The sequence below is a fragment of the Sus scrofa genome, chromosome 10, assembly GCF_054392235.1.
Source record: "Sus scrofa isolate SSC_HxYL_T2T_F1_AM1 chromosome 10, Sscrofa_HxYL_maternal_Yorkshire_Landrace_v2.0, whole genome shotgun sequence".
Classification (NCBI taxonomy): domain Eukaryota; kingdom Metazoa; phylum Chordata; class Mammalia; order Artiodactyla; family Suidae; genus Sus; species Sus scrofa.
This window is the reverse complement of record NC_139392.1, coordinates 58,802,753-58,816,201: the sequence shown is the minus strand read 5'-3', so window position 1 is coordinate 58,816,201 and position 13,449 is coordinate 58,802,753. Positions and strand designations below refer to the sequence as shown.

Genomic DNA, 13,449 nt, shown 5'->3' with positions numbered 1-13,449 from the left:
ACCATACTCTCTCCTCAGAGCGCATCTGGAGCCCTGAGTCTCCCAGGACCAGGAAAGGATGATCAGGATGGGCAGGGACTGGCTCTCTGTGGGGCTGAGAGCACAGGCCACAGAGTCCACAGATTTGAGTTGACGTCCTGGCTTTGCCACTGAATAGCTGGATTTTTCTAAACCCCGTTTCCTCCTCTGTAGAGACATCCAAATGCTATCTGATGCACAAGATTCCCACGAGAACCCAAGATAGTGTATGTCCAGCCTCTGAGATAGTACTTGCTTGATGCTGGTTCACAGGTGCTTGATGCTGGTTGACTACACAATGCCACGGCTGATGGAGTCGGGGGTCGGGGTGGGGGGGTTCCCCTGAAGGCTTTCAGACTCAAGGAAAGAGGCACTGTCTTCCTATATCACAGGAACTGCCCCCAGACACACAGGTCTCTGTGGCTGGGGGACAGTTAGGACCATGGCTGTAAGACCCAGGTTGTTTTTTTTTTTTTTTTTTTTTTTGGTCTTTTTGCCATTTCTTGGGCTGCTCCCACAGCATATGGAGGTTCCCAGGTTGGGGTCGAATTGGAGCTGTAGCTGCCGGCCTACGCCAGCGCCACAGCAATGCAGGATCCAAGCCGCGTCTGCAACCTACACCGCAGCTCGTGGCAACACCAGATCCTTAACCCACTGAGCAAGGCCAGGGATCAAACCTGCAACCTCATGGTTCCTAGTCGGATTCATTAACCACTGAGCCACGACGAGCACTCCGAAGACCGAGGTTTTGAAGTAGGTCTCAGCTAAGAGGCTGACTGACCGCACAAGACGCTGCCTGGCATGGGGAGAGTCATTTGCCAGGAAGCTGCCGAGGGGGAAGGAGTCTTGCTTTGGGTTGGGGAATAGGGAGAGTAGCTGGGACCAAGTGAAGTCTGAGGGTTATGAGTGCAAGGCTCCAATGAATGTCCTTGGTCAGTTTTCTGAGATCAACTTGGAGTCAGTTTGGAAGCTGACAAAAGGGTGTCAAAGAGCCGACCCTCTTGTGGGATGAGCCCCACCGCCACCATCACCACAGTGGTCTGCATGTCTCCTTTGACATCGCCACCACCGTCACCACCAGGCGCTGGTTACCAATACCATGGTGATGGCCACATTTAAACCCTATGACGCAGGTGGCCTTATCCATCCCCGCTAATCATGAGGACTCAGAAACACAGAGATGTAATTTACCTAAAGTCATGTGGGATGGGAAGGCAGGTCTGTGTGGCCCCAGAACCCATTCTCTCAACTATTGCCTGACACGGTCACTCCTGGGAAATCTCGTCCTCAAGAGCTGTGGCCTGGCCCCCTGGAGGGCTTCCCACTCCACCAGTTCACTCCTCCCACCTGGGCCCTTCTTGCCAGCCCCAAACTCTCTGCTCCTCTATTAATAACCTGTGAAATAGGAGTTCCCGTTATGACTCAGCAGGTAGCAAACCTGACTAGTATCCATGAGGATTCGGGTTCGATCCCTGGCCTCGCTCAGTGGGTTAAGGATCCAGTGTTGCTGTGAGCTGTGGTGTAGTCACAGGTGCAGCTTGAATCCCTCGTTGCTGTGGCTGTGGTATAGGCCGGCAGCTACAGCTCTGATTTGACCCCTGGCCTTGGAACCTTTATATGCTGTGGGTGTGGCCCTAAAAAGGCAAAAAAATAAAAATAACCTGTGAAATGGTTTTTTGTTGTGGAGTTATGGAATTTCGCATTATAATGATCTTGTTTTAGTTCAGAATGAGTCATTTTCCCTGGATGTGAAACTTCCTGCTTTTTCTTTGGTCTGGGCCATAAGCAGGGCCCTGGACTAGGAGTCAGTTCTGCCTTGTAGTCCCTGTGTGAAAGCATGTCTCTTTTCCCGTCTCTGAGCCTCTGTGTCCTCAACTCTCGACTAAATAAGTTGGACCAGAAGATCTCTCAGACATTTAACAGGAGTCCCTGGTTGCTCAGGCTGGTGAAACCTCTGAACCCACCAAAGAAGGCTCTCTCCTACCTTCCCTGTCTGCTGGCCCCTCCAATACCTCCCCAGGTTCTCTTTGATGCCCTGTCTTGTGCTTAGAGATATGCCTTCTCTAGAATAAGCTCAGGATGAAAGAGCAGGAAGCAGGCTCTGCCCAGGGTCAAGGATGGCAGTACAAACTCCACGTGCCACTTGTGAGCTGGGTGTTCCCAGAAGGGGGTGATGGGAAGAACTGGCCTCAGGGCATGAAGAGAGCTACCTGGTGTGGCTGGTATCAGAGAGGCATTGCCGAACCAATTGCAAGCCAGGGTTGTGGCTTAGGGCCTGACCTTTCCAGATGCTGGCTTATGAGGCCCTGTGACCCCTGTATCTCCACAGAGTGATGACATCACCAAAGTGACCCAAGCTGCTAAAATCGTGGAGCGGATGGTCAACCAGAACACCTACGATGATGTTGCTCAAGGTAAGATTTAGAGTGCTGGCAACTCCTGTTATTGCCTATATTAAAAACCCTTCATCCAAGATGGGTATTTGAGTGTTCCATGCTAGGTCCTACAGGTGCAAGGGGAGAAAAAATAGCCCCTCCCTCCTCTGGATGTCACTAGGGAGATAATGCTTACACAGGTCAAATAGGAACAATGGTATAAGAAAAAATGGGTGTAGTGATGAGATCTGACAATGGGGCAGCAAAAACACCTGCATGGGTTAGTGACTTAAAGTCACCTTCCCAACAATCCTGGGAGGCGGCAGGGCAGAGGTTTTTATCCCTTCTTCACACACGAGGAAGCTAAGGCTGATGACCCCTGACTAGTGAAAGGCAGAGAGGACCCAAACCTAAGTCTTGAGCTTCATAATTCTGTGCTCTGCTCCCTGCCCTGCCCAGCTTCGGGACAATGTAAGTGCTAGAATGCAGGCAGAAACTGCTCTGGGGATCCTCGAGAGTGGAGGAGGGGCAATGAGGAGTGGCCACAGGCAGGGCCAAGCCAGGAGCCAAGGGATAAGCAGAGTCTGAATGGGAGGTTAGCAGAAGGGCAGATTTTCCCTGGCACAAGCAGTGACTTGGTGGTGAAAATGAACTTGCAAAGGACTCTGGAGACAAGGGGCAGCAGGCTCAGTGACCCAAACAGGGACACTGTTGGAAAGCAATGAGAGTTCAGGCTGGTGAGATGCTCGGAGCTAGTGAAGGAAGGGCCTTGAATATCACACAGGGAATCTGAGCTTTGTCTGCAGATAATTCATAGCCTGAGGAGAGCAGGGCAGGGGGAGAGTACAACTGGGGAGAATACAGAGGCGAGCAGGGGGCTCAGGGGTGTGACGGAGTGGGCCTCGCTACACCTCACCCAGAGGCGTCATCGCAGATAGAGAGACAGGAGCAGCTACGATAGTGAAAAGCAAGCTCCAGCCTTCCCTGTGAGTGGCCTACATACCAGGCATCGTACTGTGCAATTTACATGTGTCATTGTAATTCATCCTGATAGCCACACTGTCAGGTGAATAACGCTATTATCTCCATGCCAGAGATAGGACAGTCCAGCTGAAATCTTGTCACTTGTTCAAAACCACAGCTCATGAGAGGTGTGAGCAGTTTGATCAGGACTTGAACACAGGCACCCCGGATCCGCAGCCTAAACACTTCAGCACGAGGCGACAGAGCCACTGAGCTGGAAGAGGCATTTCAAATAAACCTTCAATAGGTCTATGCGAGTGATTAATTAGTGATGAGGTGAAGAAAGAGATTGATTCAGAAACACTTCAATCCGGGGGGCCTGGGAAATTCTGGTGTCTTTGACAGAACCAGGGAAACAGGATCCTTCCCATGGCATGAACCGCACATTCCCAAGTGGCTTGCATTTCCTAAGAGGTTGTGCATTTATTTGGAGCAGCTGCCTCCCCAGAGTTGGCAGCTCCCTACTGCTGGCTGGTCTCTTCTGCTGACAGCCTAGGGCTCTTCTTGGTGACTTGATGCTCATTGCTCCCCCATGGGACAGAGAAACCAGGGCTGCCAAGACCAGCAGCCTAAACAAGCCCCCTTGTTATCATTCAGGCTGGAGAACGACCTTGAGTGCTTTTCAAAGCTGTCAAAGTACACGCTCGCTGTGAATGAATTTGTCACTCACACAGCTTGGCTTCCTGAAACCCAGCCTCTGCAAGCAGCCCACCAAAGGGCTGCAGACACGATTAATATCCATGGAGAAAATTGGCCTTTGTGAACCTTTTTCATTTATAAGAACACAGTTGCATAAAAAATGCATTGAACTTTGGAGTTCGTTTAATTGCATACACTTTTCCCTTTGGGAAAGTATAATCATGAGGGAAAAGTGAAAACAGAGAAGTGTTACCAATTAATCTCCTCTCCGAAATGAAGTATTTTCAAAGATAGTCCGAGCCCAGGGAGCTCTGATGTGATCAAGGCTCATGCCTCTGACCACTCCAATCTCTTTTAGTTCTGAGCCATTTTTTAGGGTGCAATGTGGCCCCCAAACCTCGGAGTGTGGGGCACCGTGAGAGAGGCTGGGTCCGCGCCTAGGAACATCCTTGACTGTGCTGGCGGAGAGGATCATTTCCTGATGGGCCACTCACGGTTGGGAAAAACCATTTCCTTTCTGCTGATCTATTTCGTTGCCTTCCTTGAATAGTCACTGTGTGTCTGTCTGTGACTTCCCCTGTGCTGGGCACTTGGGGTCCAGAGATGAAAATAACATGCCTCCCACTGTCCAGGAGCTGTCAGGTGGGGGAAGACAGGCAAAAGGAGAAAGAGAGGCAATGCTGTGTGACAGATGTTCCAGCAGACAAGAGGCAGGGCTGGGACAGAGGGGGAGCTGAAGCCTGCTCAACAGGAGAGTAAAGGCCTCACAGAGCTGGATCTGGATCTAGAGTGAGTAGGACTTCTCAGGAGGAGCAGGACATTTTAGACACTGTTTTTTTGTTTTTGTTTTTTTTTTTTTTGTCTTTTTGCCATTTCTTGGGCTGCTCCCGCAGCGTATGGAGGTTCCCAGGCTGGGGTCTAATCGGAGCTGTAGCCACCGGCCTACACCAGAGCCACAGCAACGTGGGATCCGAGCCACATCCGCAACCTACACCACAGCTCATGGCAATGCTGGATCCTTAACCCACTGAGCAAGGGCAGGGATCAAACCCGCAACCTCATGGTTCCTAGTCGGATTCGATAACCACTGCGCCACGACGGGAACTCCTGTCTTTTGTCTTTTCTGAAGGCTGCCCTTGCCACATATGGAGGCTCCCAGGCTAGAGCTGTAGCTGCCGGCCTATGCCATAGCCACAGCAGTGCAGGATCTGAGCCACATCTGTGACCTACACCACAGCTCACAGCAATGACAGATCCTTAACTCACTGAGCGAGGCCAGGGATCGAACCTGAGTCCTCATGGATACTAGTCGAGTTCGTTAACCACTGAGCCACGACGGGAACTCCTAGACACTGATATAGAAGGTGTGTGAACAGCTGGCTGGAAATGACAGGGAAATGGTGGCCTGGAGCCTGGGTCTTGACCAGGGAGTTACTGAGGGGCTTTCAGGGCAGGGAGGATGTTTATTTGTTCTCCCCCTCATGGCTCTGTGGACCTTGGACTGAAGGAGGAGTGTCTGGAGGTAGACAAACCAGCTAGGAGGGTGGTGTAATGGTCCAAGTGGTGACACTTGGGGCCTGAACCTAGGCAATGGCTATGGATTTGGAGAGAAGTGAATGGATGAAAAAAGTATCACAAAGAAAACTTGAGAGAAGACGGAAGGAGGCCAGTCAAGGGTCACCTACATTTCTGGTTGAGACAAATGGATGGATGGGACTTCTACCTTAAGTTAGGGGAAATGAAAGGGAGAAAATTTTTTTTTTCTTTTTGCTTTTGAAGGTCTCACCCGAGGCATATGGGGTTGAATCAGAGCCGCAGCTGTCAGCCACAGCCAGAGCCACAAGGGATCCAAGCCGCACATGCAACCTACACCACAGCTCATGGCAACACCAGATCCCTGACTCACTGAGCAGAGCCAGGTATCGAACCCACATTCTCATGGATACTAGCCAGATTCGTTTCTGCTGTGCCACAAAGGGAACTCCAGAGGTAGCAACAGTTTAGGGCAGGAGATGAATCTGAGTTCAGAGAAGCCATGAGGGAGCCCAGGCAGCTTACTATAGTGGAGCTAGGTGAGGTTATGAAGACAGGCAAACCTGGAACTTTATCCCTGTGGACCTAGCTATTTTCAGGGAATTTACCTCCAAAAACAACGATGACAGTAACAACGATGTTATAGAGAGCTTACTGTGTGCCAGGGATTTTTCTAAGTACTTTACATATATTAGCAATTCATCCTCACACCTGTCCTTTGAGATAGGTACTATTACTATTCCCGCTCTAAAATATAAAGAGGTTAATTGTTTGGGCCAAGGAGGTCCACACAGAAAGTGGCAGTCCCAGGGCTGACTCAGCCTGTGTGTGTTTAAGATTTTAAGTACTACGAGGATGTTGCTGATGAATACCGGGACCAGGAGGGTACGCTGCTGCCTCTCTGGAAGTTCCAAAATGACAAAGCCAAGCGGCTGGCCGTCACCGCCCTCTGCTGGTGAGTACAGACATTGCAAAAAACCTAGAGTCCCTGAGCACCTGCTGGCCCTTGAAGGAACCCCCAGCTTGTTGGAAAAAAATGAAACTGGGACTCTTAGGGGATCATCATAGGTCTCTAAGCTCAACAGTAGATGTATGCAGCGTGGTTAAGGCACCAGTGTTCACGGGAGAGCCATGTCCATTTCCTGAGCCAATGGGTTCTTATTTCCTTTGCAGGAATCCAAAGTATAATGATCTGTTTGCAGTGGGATATGGCTCCTGTAAGTAATCTGGCTATTTGTTCCTTTGCCCACTCAACTAGCAAACACCAAGTACCTACTCAGTGCAGAGCTCTAGGCCAGATGTGAAAGATACAAAGATGCCTAAGATCTAGTCACTGCCCTCAGGGTGCTCCCAGTCTAATGGAAAAGACCCACCATCCTACTGGCAATTAGTGCTGGGTGAAGGGCTATGCCAAAACGAGCCTCAAAGGAATTATTGTGGCAGAGAAAGAGAGGGCAGAGGACTTCCTGCATAGGGAGCAGCATATGCAACGGCCAGTGGGAGGCATGAGAGACACAGGAGGAAATGAAGCTGAGGAGGGGGGCGGGCAAGAAGTTGGGCCTCTCTCCCGAGGGGAAACCACTGAAGGGATTCAAGAAGCTCTGGGACCCAACCACTGCTGCGGTGGGGTGGGGGGACTGCTGGCATGAGTCTGGTGAGACATCCCAAGGAGAGACGAAAAGGATCTGAGCCACCAGCATGGCGCGGGGCTGGAGCAGTGGGTTTGAGAAGCCGAGAAGGTAGACTGGACCCGACCTGGGGAGGAAAGGACGGGAGCTGAAGGGTAGAGTTTCCCCAGCAGGCCGGGCTGGAGGCGGTGTTGGTGCTCATCACTGCCCCTGAACCCCAGGAGGCCACCGCCCTGGGATGTTCCCTCCCGCCAGTTACCCTCCCCCCACAGCAGGGGGCAGCACTGTGGAGACCTTGGGGCAGTTGGCTTTCCTTCTGTTCCCCGGTCGCCCGCAGAAGCCCCTGCCTCCGCACTGGCCTGGACGTTCCCGCTTCCTAACGGGAGAGGGCCTCATGCTTCGCGGTAGCTGCCGCTCCGCAGGCTAACGGCGTGTTTTCTGGCTGGGAGGCTTAGCTTCTGCGAGCCGCAGAGCCTTCCCCTTCTCCAAGCTGCTGCTGCTGGCTGGCAGGCGCATGGGCTCCTGGTCTCTGCCCCCTCAGGCCGCCTGTCCGCCCAGCCCATTCTTTGAGCGGAGGTGGGGGAAGGAAGGGGGGGGCGCGGAGGAGCTGGTGTTTGTCATTCCTCTCAGGGAGGAGCCCTTGGAGCTGCTCCCAGTCCCGTGGTCAGGGCTGCCTTTGAGGATGCCCTAAATGCCCGCTTTGTGTCCCCACTCCCGAGGATGGGCTGCTGCCAAGTGGGGAGCACCCGCCCCCGCTGGCAGGGAGCACGAACATTCCTCCCCCCTCTGCTGCAGCTACTGGGCCTGGAACAGGGCCGGGACCAAGCAGGCCCTCCCAGGAGTGGGTGTGGAGCCCTCTATGAGGCTGCTCTCCGCCCAGGCTCTCTGCCCAGGACCGAGCATGGGGGAGGGGGCTCCCCAGCAGGTGGGAGGAGAAACCGCTTCAGCTCTAGCCTCACCCAGGGCCAGAAGGGGGGCTCAGCCAGTTGGGGGGTCATGTAGAGATTGCCCATGGGGGCAGGCTTAGCCCTAAGCAGCAGAGAAGACCAACCCCTCCCCCCCCCCAGGAATTGATGGCTGTGAGCCGGGCAAGCCCAGCAGCCTCCTTTGGGCAGGCAGGCACCAGGGAAGGGCCCTTTTGTCCTTTGTTGGCCACATCCACGTGCCTGGGTGGCACCACTATGGGTTGCAGACCTTCCGGCTAGGGAGGTCACTTCCCAGTGGTGTGACCTGGGGCCAGAAGCTGCTGAGGCCCTGTTTTTTTTTTCTTTTTCTTTTTTTTTTTTTTTTTGCCCTGGTGACAGAGAGGCTGATGCCCATCGGCCCTCCATCTCAGGGCTGTTAGGAGACACGTGCCCTGTAAGCTGTAGGAATCACCCACACATAAAGCACAACCATTGACGATTTGTCTGTCATTCTGTCTCCTAGCTTTCCTGCCGGACCTTCAGGTGGCCTGAGCAGAGAGAGGGGGCTGTGGGGACAGAGAGGAACTCAGACGAGGCCCCTACCTTTTCTTAGAGAGTGGGGCCCAGTGGTGGCAGCAGCATCGGCTGCCACTGGCACGGGAGCTGTTGACCAGCTTTGCAATGGGCGTCTCTTCTCCAGAGCCTTGCGCATCTCAGCACCACGCTGCAGGGTCCTGGATAGAGCCAGGGTGCACTGGAACTCACAAAGGCCCTTGCATTCACTCCAGAGGTCGCCTCTGGGAGTCCCATGCCCTTGAATGCCCAGGAGCCTCCCTGGAAGAAAGAGGGCAAAGCTGAAGTAGGCAAAGGTACCCTAGCTACTGGACCAGGTCACTGTGCAGAGAAGCTGGCACCCCAGCATCCATCACACGCTCTGTGCAAACTCCCAGATGCCAACCTCCCACCATAAGCATCAGCCTCCTGTGGACAGAACCTCAAGTGAGAATTTGAGTTTGTTGTTTGGGTCTGACCACGAATGAGCTCAGCCCAGGACTCCTTTTGCCTGGAATTCCCAGATGTTTATTCTCTGACTCAGTCAAATAAGACCTGGGCAGGGGAAGGCAGGGACCCTCGGAAGGACTGGGGCCCATCCCGCATTTGGGTAGAAGGCCCATTAGCTGGAGCCAGGCCAGGAGCAAGCAGGTGGGGAAAAGTATCTGGGCCACTGCCTGCAACGGCATAGAAGCAGTTGCACCTGCCTCCCCTCATGCTGCTGGGCGCCAGGTGGTGGGCGTGTCAGGCTGTGTGAGGGCAGCGATGGGCATGCCCCCCAGGCTGGGCTCCATGTCTCAGCAGCGTGGAGAAGGCTGAAAGCAGATGGAGGACCACTGGAGGGTGAAGGGAGGTAGTCCAGGAAGAGGTGGCCCATGGGGCCAAGCAGGGTTGCACCTGGATCAGCTGCTGCATGGAAGCGGTCCCTTCCAGCCCATTGGTCAGTCCATGGAAGGGCAATGGGGACTCATGGTCTGTCGGGCAGGGACAGATGCTCTGAGTGGTCCTGACTGGCTATCACACAGGAGACTCTTGGAGGAAGCCTCCTAGCAGGCCACATTCTAGAAAGGCAGAGGAGGCATTCCCATTGTGGCTCAGCATGTTAAGAACCCTACTAGTATCCATGAGGATGCGGGTTCAATCCCTGGCCTCACTCAGTGGGTTAAGGATCCGGTGTTGCCATAAGCTGCAGCATAGACTACAGATGTGGCTTGGATCCTGCTCTGCTGTGGTGTAGGATGGCAGCTGCAGCTCTGATTTGGCCCCTAGCCTGGGAACTTCCTTATGCGGAAGGGAGGGAGAGAAGGAGGGAGGGAGGGAGGGAAGGAAAGGCAGAGGTGCCAGCTGTCCCTGAGCCCAGGCTCCTAGGGTACAGCACCCTCAAAAGCAGCCGAAGCCAGGCCCCAAGTCCCAGCACTAAACCCATTTCCATTCTGTCCCCCCACATCCTGGCCTGTCCCTCAGCCTGTCCAGGCCAGGGCTACACTTGTAGGGATGTAGGGATTTAAATCTTTCCTGATCATTTATTTGTCAGCTTCACTAATTAAGCAGTGTTAATTTCATTTACTGAAAATGGAAATTCATCCACCTCATTTCTCCCTGTTCATCCTCCACACACAAAATCCATCACTCCTCAGCTGCAAGCTGCGTAAAATTTACAGGACTAATTATGTTGTCAGGTCTCTTTGTAAATACAGTCCATAAAGGCCACTGTGCTCTCCGGGTTGTAGTGCAAGGGCATTCTCGTTGTTAGTTTAATTACTGGTTAGTTATTTAGGTTCTCAAATGTTTGCTTCATTTTCCCTAAATCAAATTAAATGTCCTGCTTGATGTATTCTGTCTCCAAGGCCTTGCTCTTATTTCCCACACCATTTAAATACAACTTGTAATTGGGCGAGAGCGCTTGGGAGGCTGAACCCAGACTGGCACCACCTGTCTCTGGGCCAGGCTGGAGGTTCAGAACCCTCTAGCACTGATGTCCTTTCTTGGGAGCAGCCTTGGGCTAGTCCCCCTACCTTTGGAGACTGAAAATCCTAACCCAAAGGGCACTTCCGTTCCTAGAGCCCAAAGTGGCCAGACTGTGGTGTGGGAAACGGAGGGAGCCTTTCATCCTGTTCATCAGAAGAGCTGAGATCATTACCTGCATTCCCTGGATTTCCAGAGGGATTGCTTCCAAACCACTGCAGAAAAAGTTACCATCTCTGAGGCTGTTGGGCTGCACCCCACAAGCCTGCAGGCCTTGTAACTGTCCGGCTGTGAGACCAAAGGAAGAGCCCAGAGAAAGCACCCGAGACAGGCAGAATTTATTAGGTAGGGACTCTTACCAGTCAGAAGCAAAAGGTCCTGGAGCAACACCCCCGTCCGGCATGGCAGACCACAGGTCAGCAAGCCTCCCTACGGGGGTGGGTGGGCTACCATTTATATATACGTCGGGCTGGCTCATCAGTTGCCAGGGAAACCATTGGCTGGGGCGGGGGCAAGCCTAGTTACTGATTAAGCCCTGTGATTAAGAGGATTGGATAGGCGTGTGAGTAGAGGGGAGGTGAAGCAGGAAGGGACAGAGGGCAAGAGGATAGCCATCTTGAGTGGCCGGACCATACAGAGGCCTCTCCCTCTGATTCCTAAAAGTTGTTTGGGTCAGCCTTCCCTGAAAGACTGCTCTTATTAGTGTCCTATTGCTGCGTAACATAATGGCTTAAAACAGCACAGATGTATTAACTTACTTTTGGAGGTCAGACATCTCAAATGGGTTTTGCTGAGCCAAAATCAGGTGTCAGCAGGGCTTCATTCCTTTTGGAGGCTTTGGGGACCCGCCACTTCCTTGCCTTTCCCAGATTCTAGAGGCGGCCCATATTCCATGGCTTGTGGCCTCATTCCAGCTCGCAATGGCATCATTCCGACCCCTGCTGCGGCTGTCACACCTCCTTCTCTGGCTCTCCTGCCTCCCTCTTTCCCTTATAAGGACCCCTGTGATTACACTGAGCCCGCCCGGATAATCCAGGATAATCTCCCCATCTCAAGGTCTTTAACTTAATCACATCTGCACAATCCCTTTTGCTGGGCCAACTAACATATTTATGGGCCCTGAGGATTAGGATGTGGACATTTCGGAGGGGGTCATTACTCTGCCTACCACAGCCCCCTCCAAGTGCCTCTTACATGACTTAATAAGGGAATCATTAAACAGCTGCTGCCCTGGAGTCAGCCCCAGGCTGGATTCGTTTGAGACGCTGCAGCAAGAGAGCAGGAGGCCTGCTGACCGAGGCTGGCTTGCTCGCCTTGTCTCTGCAGCTTGGCATCTCCTTCCCTCTGACCCCTGACCTGGCTTTAGCCCCATGTCCCAATATACCCTCTGCCTGCCTGGCCCTCTCTGAATCCTGAGCAGAAGCTTAGGCTTCCCCCGACAGCCAGAACTTTCCAGAACGGCCTCCTACCATCTAGAGCTTCTTTTTTTTTAGTTTTCTTTTTTTTTTTTTTTTTTTTTCCTTTCTTTTTACAACCGCTCCTGAGGCATATGGAAGTTCCCAGGCTAGGGGTCAAATCGGAGCTATAGCTGCCGGCCTACACCACAGCCACAGCAACACAAGATCCAGGCCACGTCTGTGACCTACACCGCAGCTCATGGCAACGCTGGATCCTTAACCCACTGAGCAAGGCCAGGGATTGAACCTGCATCCTCACAGGCACTATTTCCAGTTCTTAACCCACTGAGCCACAATGGGAACTCCCCATCTAGAGCTCTTACTCGCAGGGCAGGGGTGGAGCTGTGGGGCTGAAGTCCACACTGGTGGTCACCAGTCCAAGAAGACATCCACCTGTGCCCCTCACCGGGCACTCCTCTGCCAGGGCCCTGGTAGAGGGAGCTGAGGGCAGTGAGAGCAGCTGTCTAGGGTGGCATTCAGCCACCCTTCCCCCGAGACCATGGCTTTCTGAGAACTGCCAGATCTGGCTCTAGGAGGGAGTTTGTTCTCCTCCCTCAAATCTTGTGGATCGCTGAAGGTCAGAGTCAGGGATGCCTCAGAGATTATCTAGTGGGGCAGGGTTTGCAGGAGGTGGCCCTCCCACTGGAGAGAATAAGCCTGCTGGGCCCTGCTGGCTCACGCCCTCCTCTGGGGGCAGGCTAAGGCAAGGACCTGCTCACGACCACGTGTAACCATGACACAGAAGTAGAGGGGTTCCTGGGGGTCAGGAGGCACTCGCAGAGGAGAGGCTGGGTGGTCTAGAAGGCTTCCTGGAGGAAGGCAAAAGCACACAGTGGAGCTAAGGCCAGGCCAGCGGCCCTCCCCGGTCTTTCACAGACCAGGTGGTTTCTCTCTCTTTCCACCTCCACCCTTCCTCCCTCTTTTTCTCCTTCTTTCTTTTCTTCTGTTCCTCTTTCCCTTCCCCCCAGCCCCATATTCTTCCTGAAATCCTAGGGCCTGGAGGAAGCTGAGATGCCGCCTCTTTATGTAATGGAGTGTGGGGTTGGGGTCTCCCATCTGCACCACTAGACCCTTTGGGGAACCAAGAAGTTTGTGGGATTCAGGACAAAGTACCTCCGTGAGCCTTGAGCCTGCTGGGATTCTAGCCCTCGCTGGGACCTGAGGCTCTGTTGCTGACCCTGATGTCAACATCTTACTGGGACTGCTGGTGACCTGGTTGGTGGGACTTCTTGGTTCTGGGAGCATGCTCAGAGCTGGGACTTAGGCTGTGGGGCCAGAGGTTCTGGGAAGATGCCACAGGTGGCTAGTGTGGGACTCACGCAGATGACTCCATGTTAGTCCAGCTGGACCTGCG

The 13,449-nt window shown here is 53.3% G+C and overlaps 1 protein-coding gene and 1 long non-coding RNA gene across 7 annotated transcripts in view; one reads left to right on the top strand and one right to left on the bottom strand.

Moving 5' to 3' along the window:
* Positions 1–13,449, top strand: part of DNAI1 (dynein axonemal intermediate chain 1) — a 79,259-nt gene that overhangs the window by 50,739 nt on the left and 15,071 nt on the right. For all 5 annotated transcript variants that reach the window (XR_014817772.1, XR_014817773.1, XM_084979854.1 and 2 more), the window contains 3 exons: positions 2,348–2,432; positions 6,426–6,543; positions 6,762–6,805. Coding sequence is in view for 3 of the 5 variants with exons in the window: in XM_084979854.1 (XP_084835980.1) it covers positions 2,348–2,432; positions 6,426–6,543; positions 6,762–6,805 (247 nt within the window). In the remaining 2 variants the exon portion in view is untranslated. The remainder of the gene's footprint in view (positions 1–2,347; positions 2,433–6,425; positions 6,544–6,761; positions 6,806–13,449) is intronic.
* On the bottom strand, positions 482–11,542 carry LOC110255674 (uncharacterized). Of its 2 annotated transcripts, XR_002336316.2 has the most exons (4): positions 10,998–11,069; positions 8,725–8,955; positions 5,379–7,343; positions 482–1,490 (listed from the first exon to the last, which is right to left on the bottom strand). It is a non-coding gene; the product is annotated as an uncharacterized LOC110255674 (long non-coding RNA). The 2 variants fall into 2 exon arrangements; XR_014817787.1 differs by lacking the exons at positions 482–1,490; positions 10,998–11,069 and adding an exon at positions 11,397–11,542 and having other exon boundaries at positions 5,721–7,343.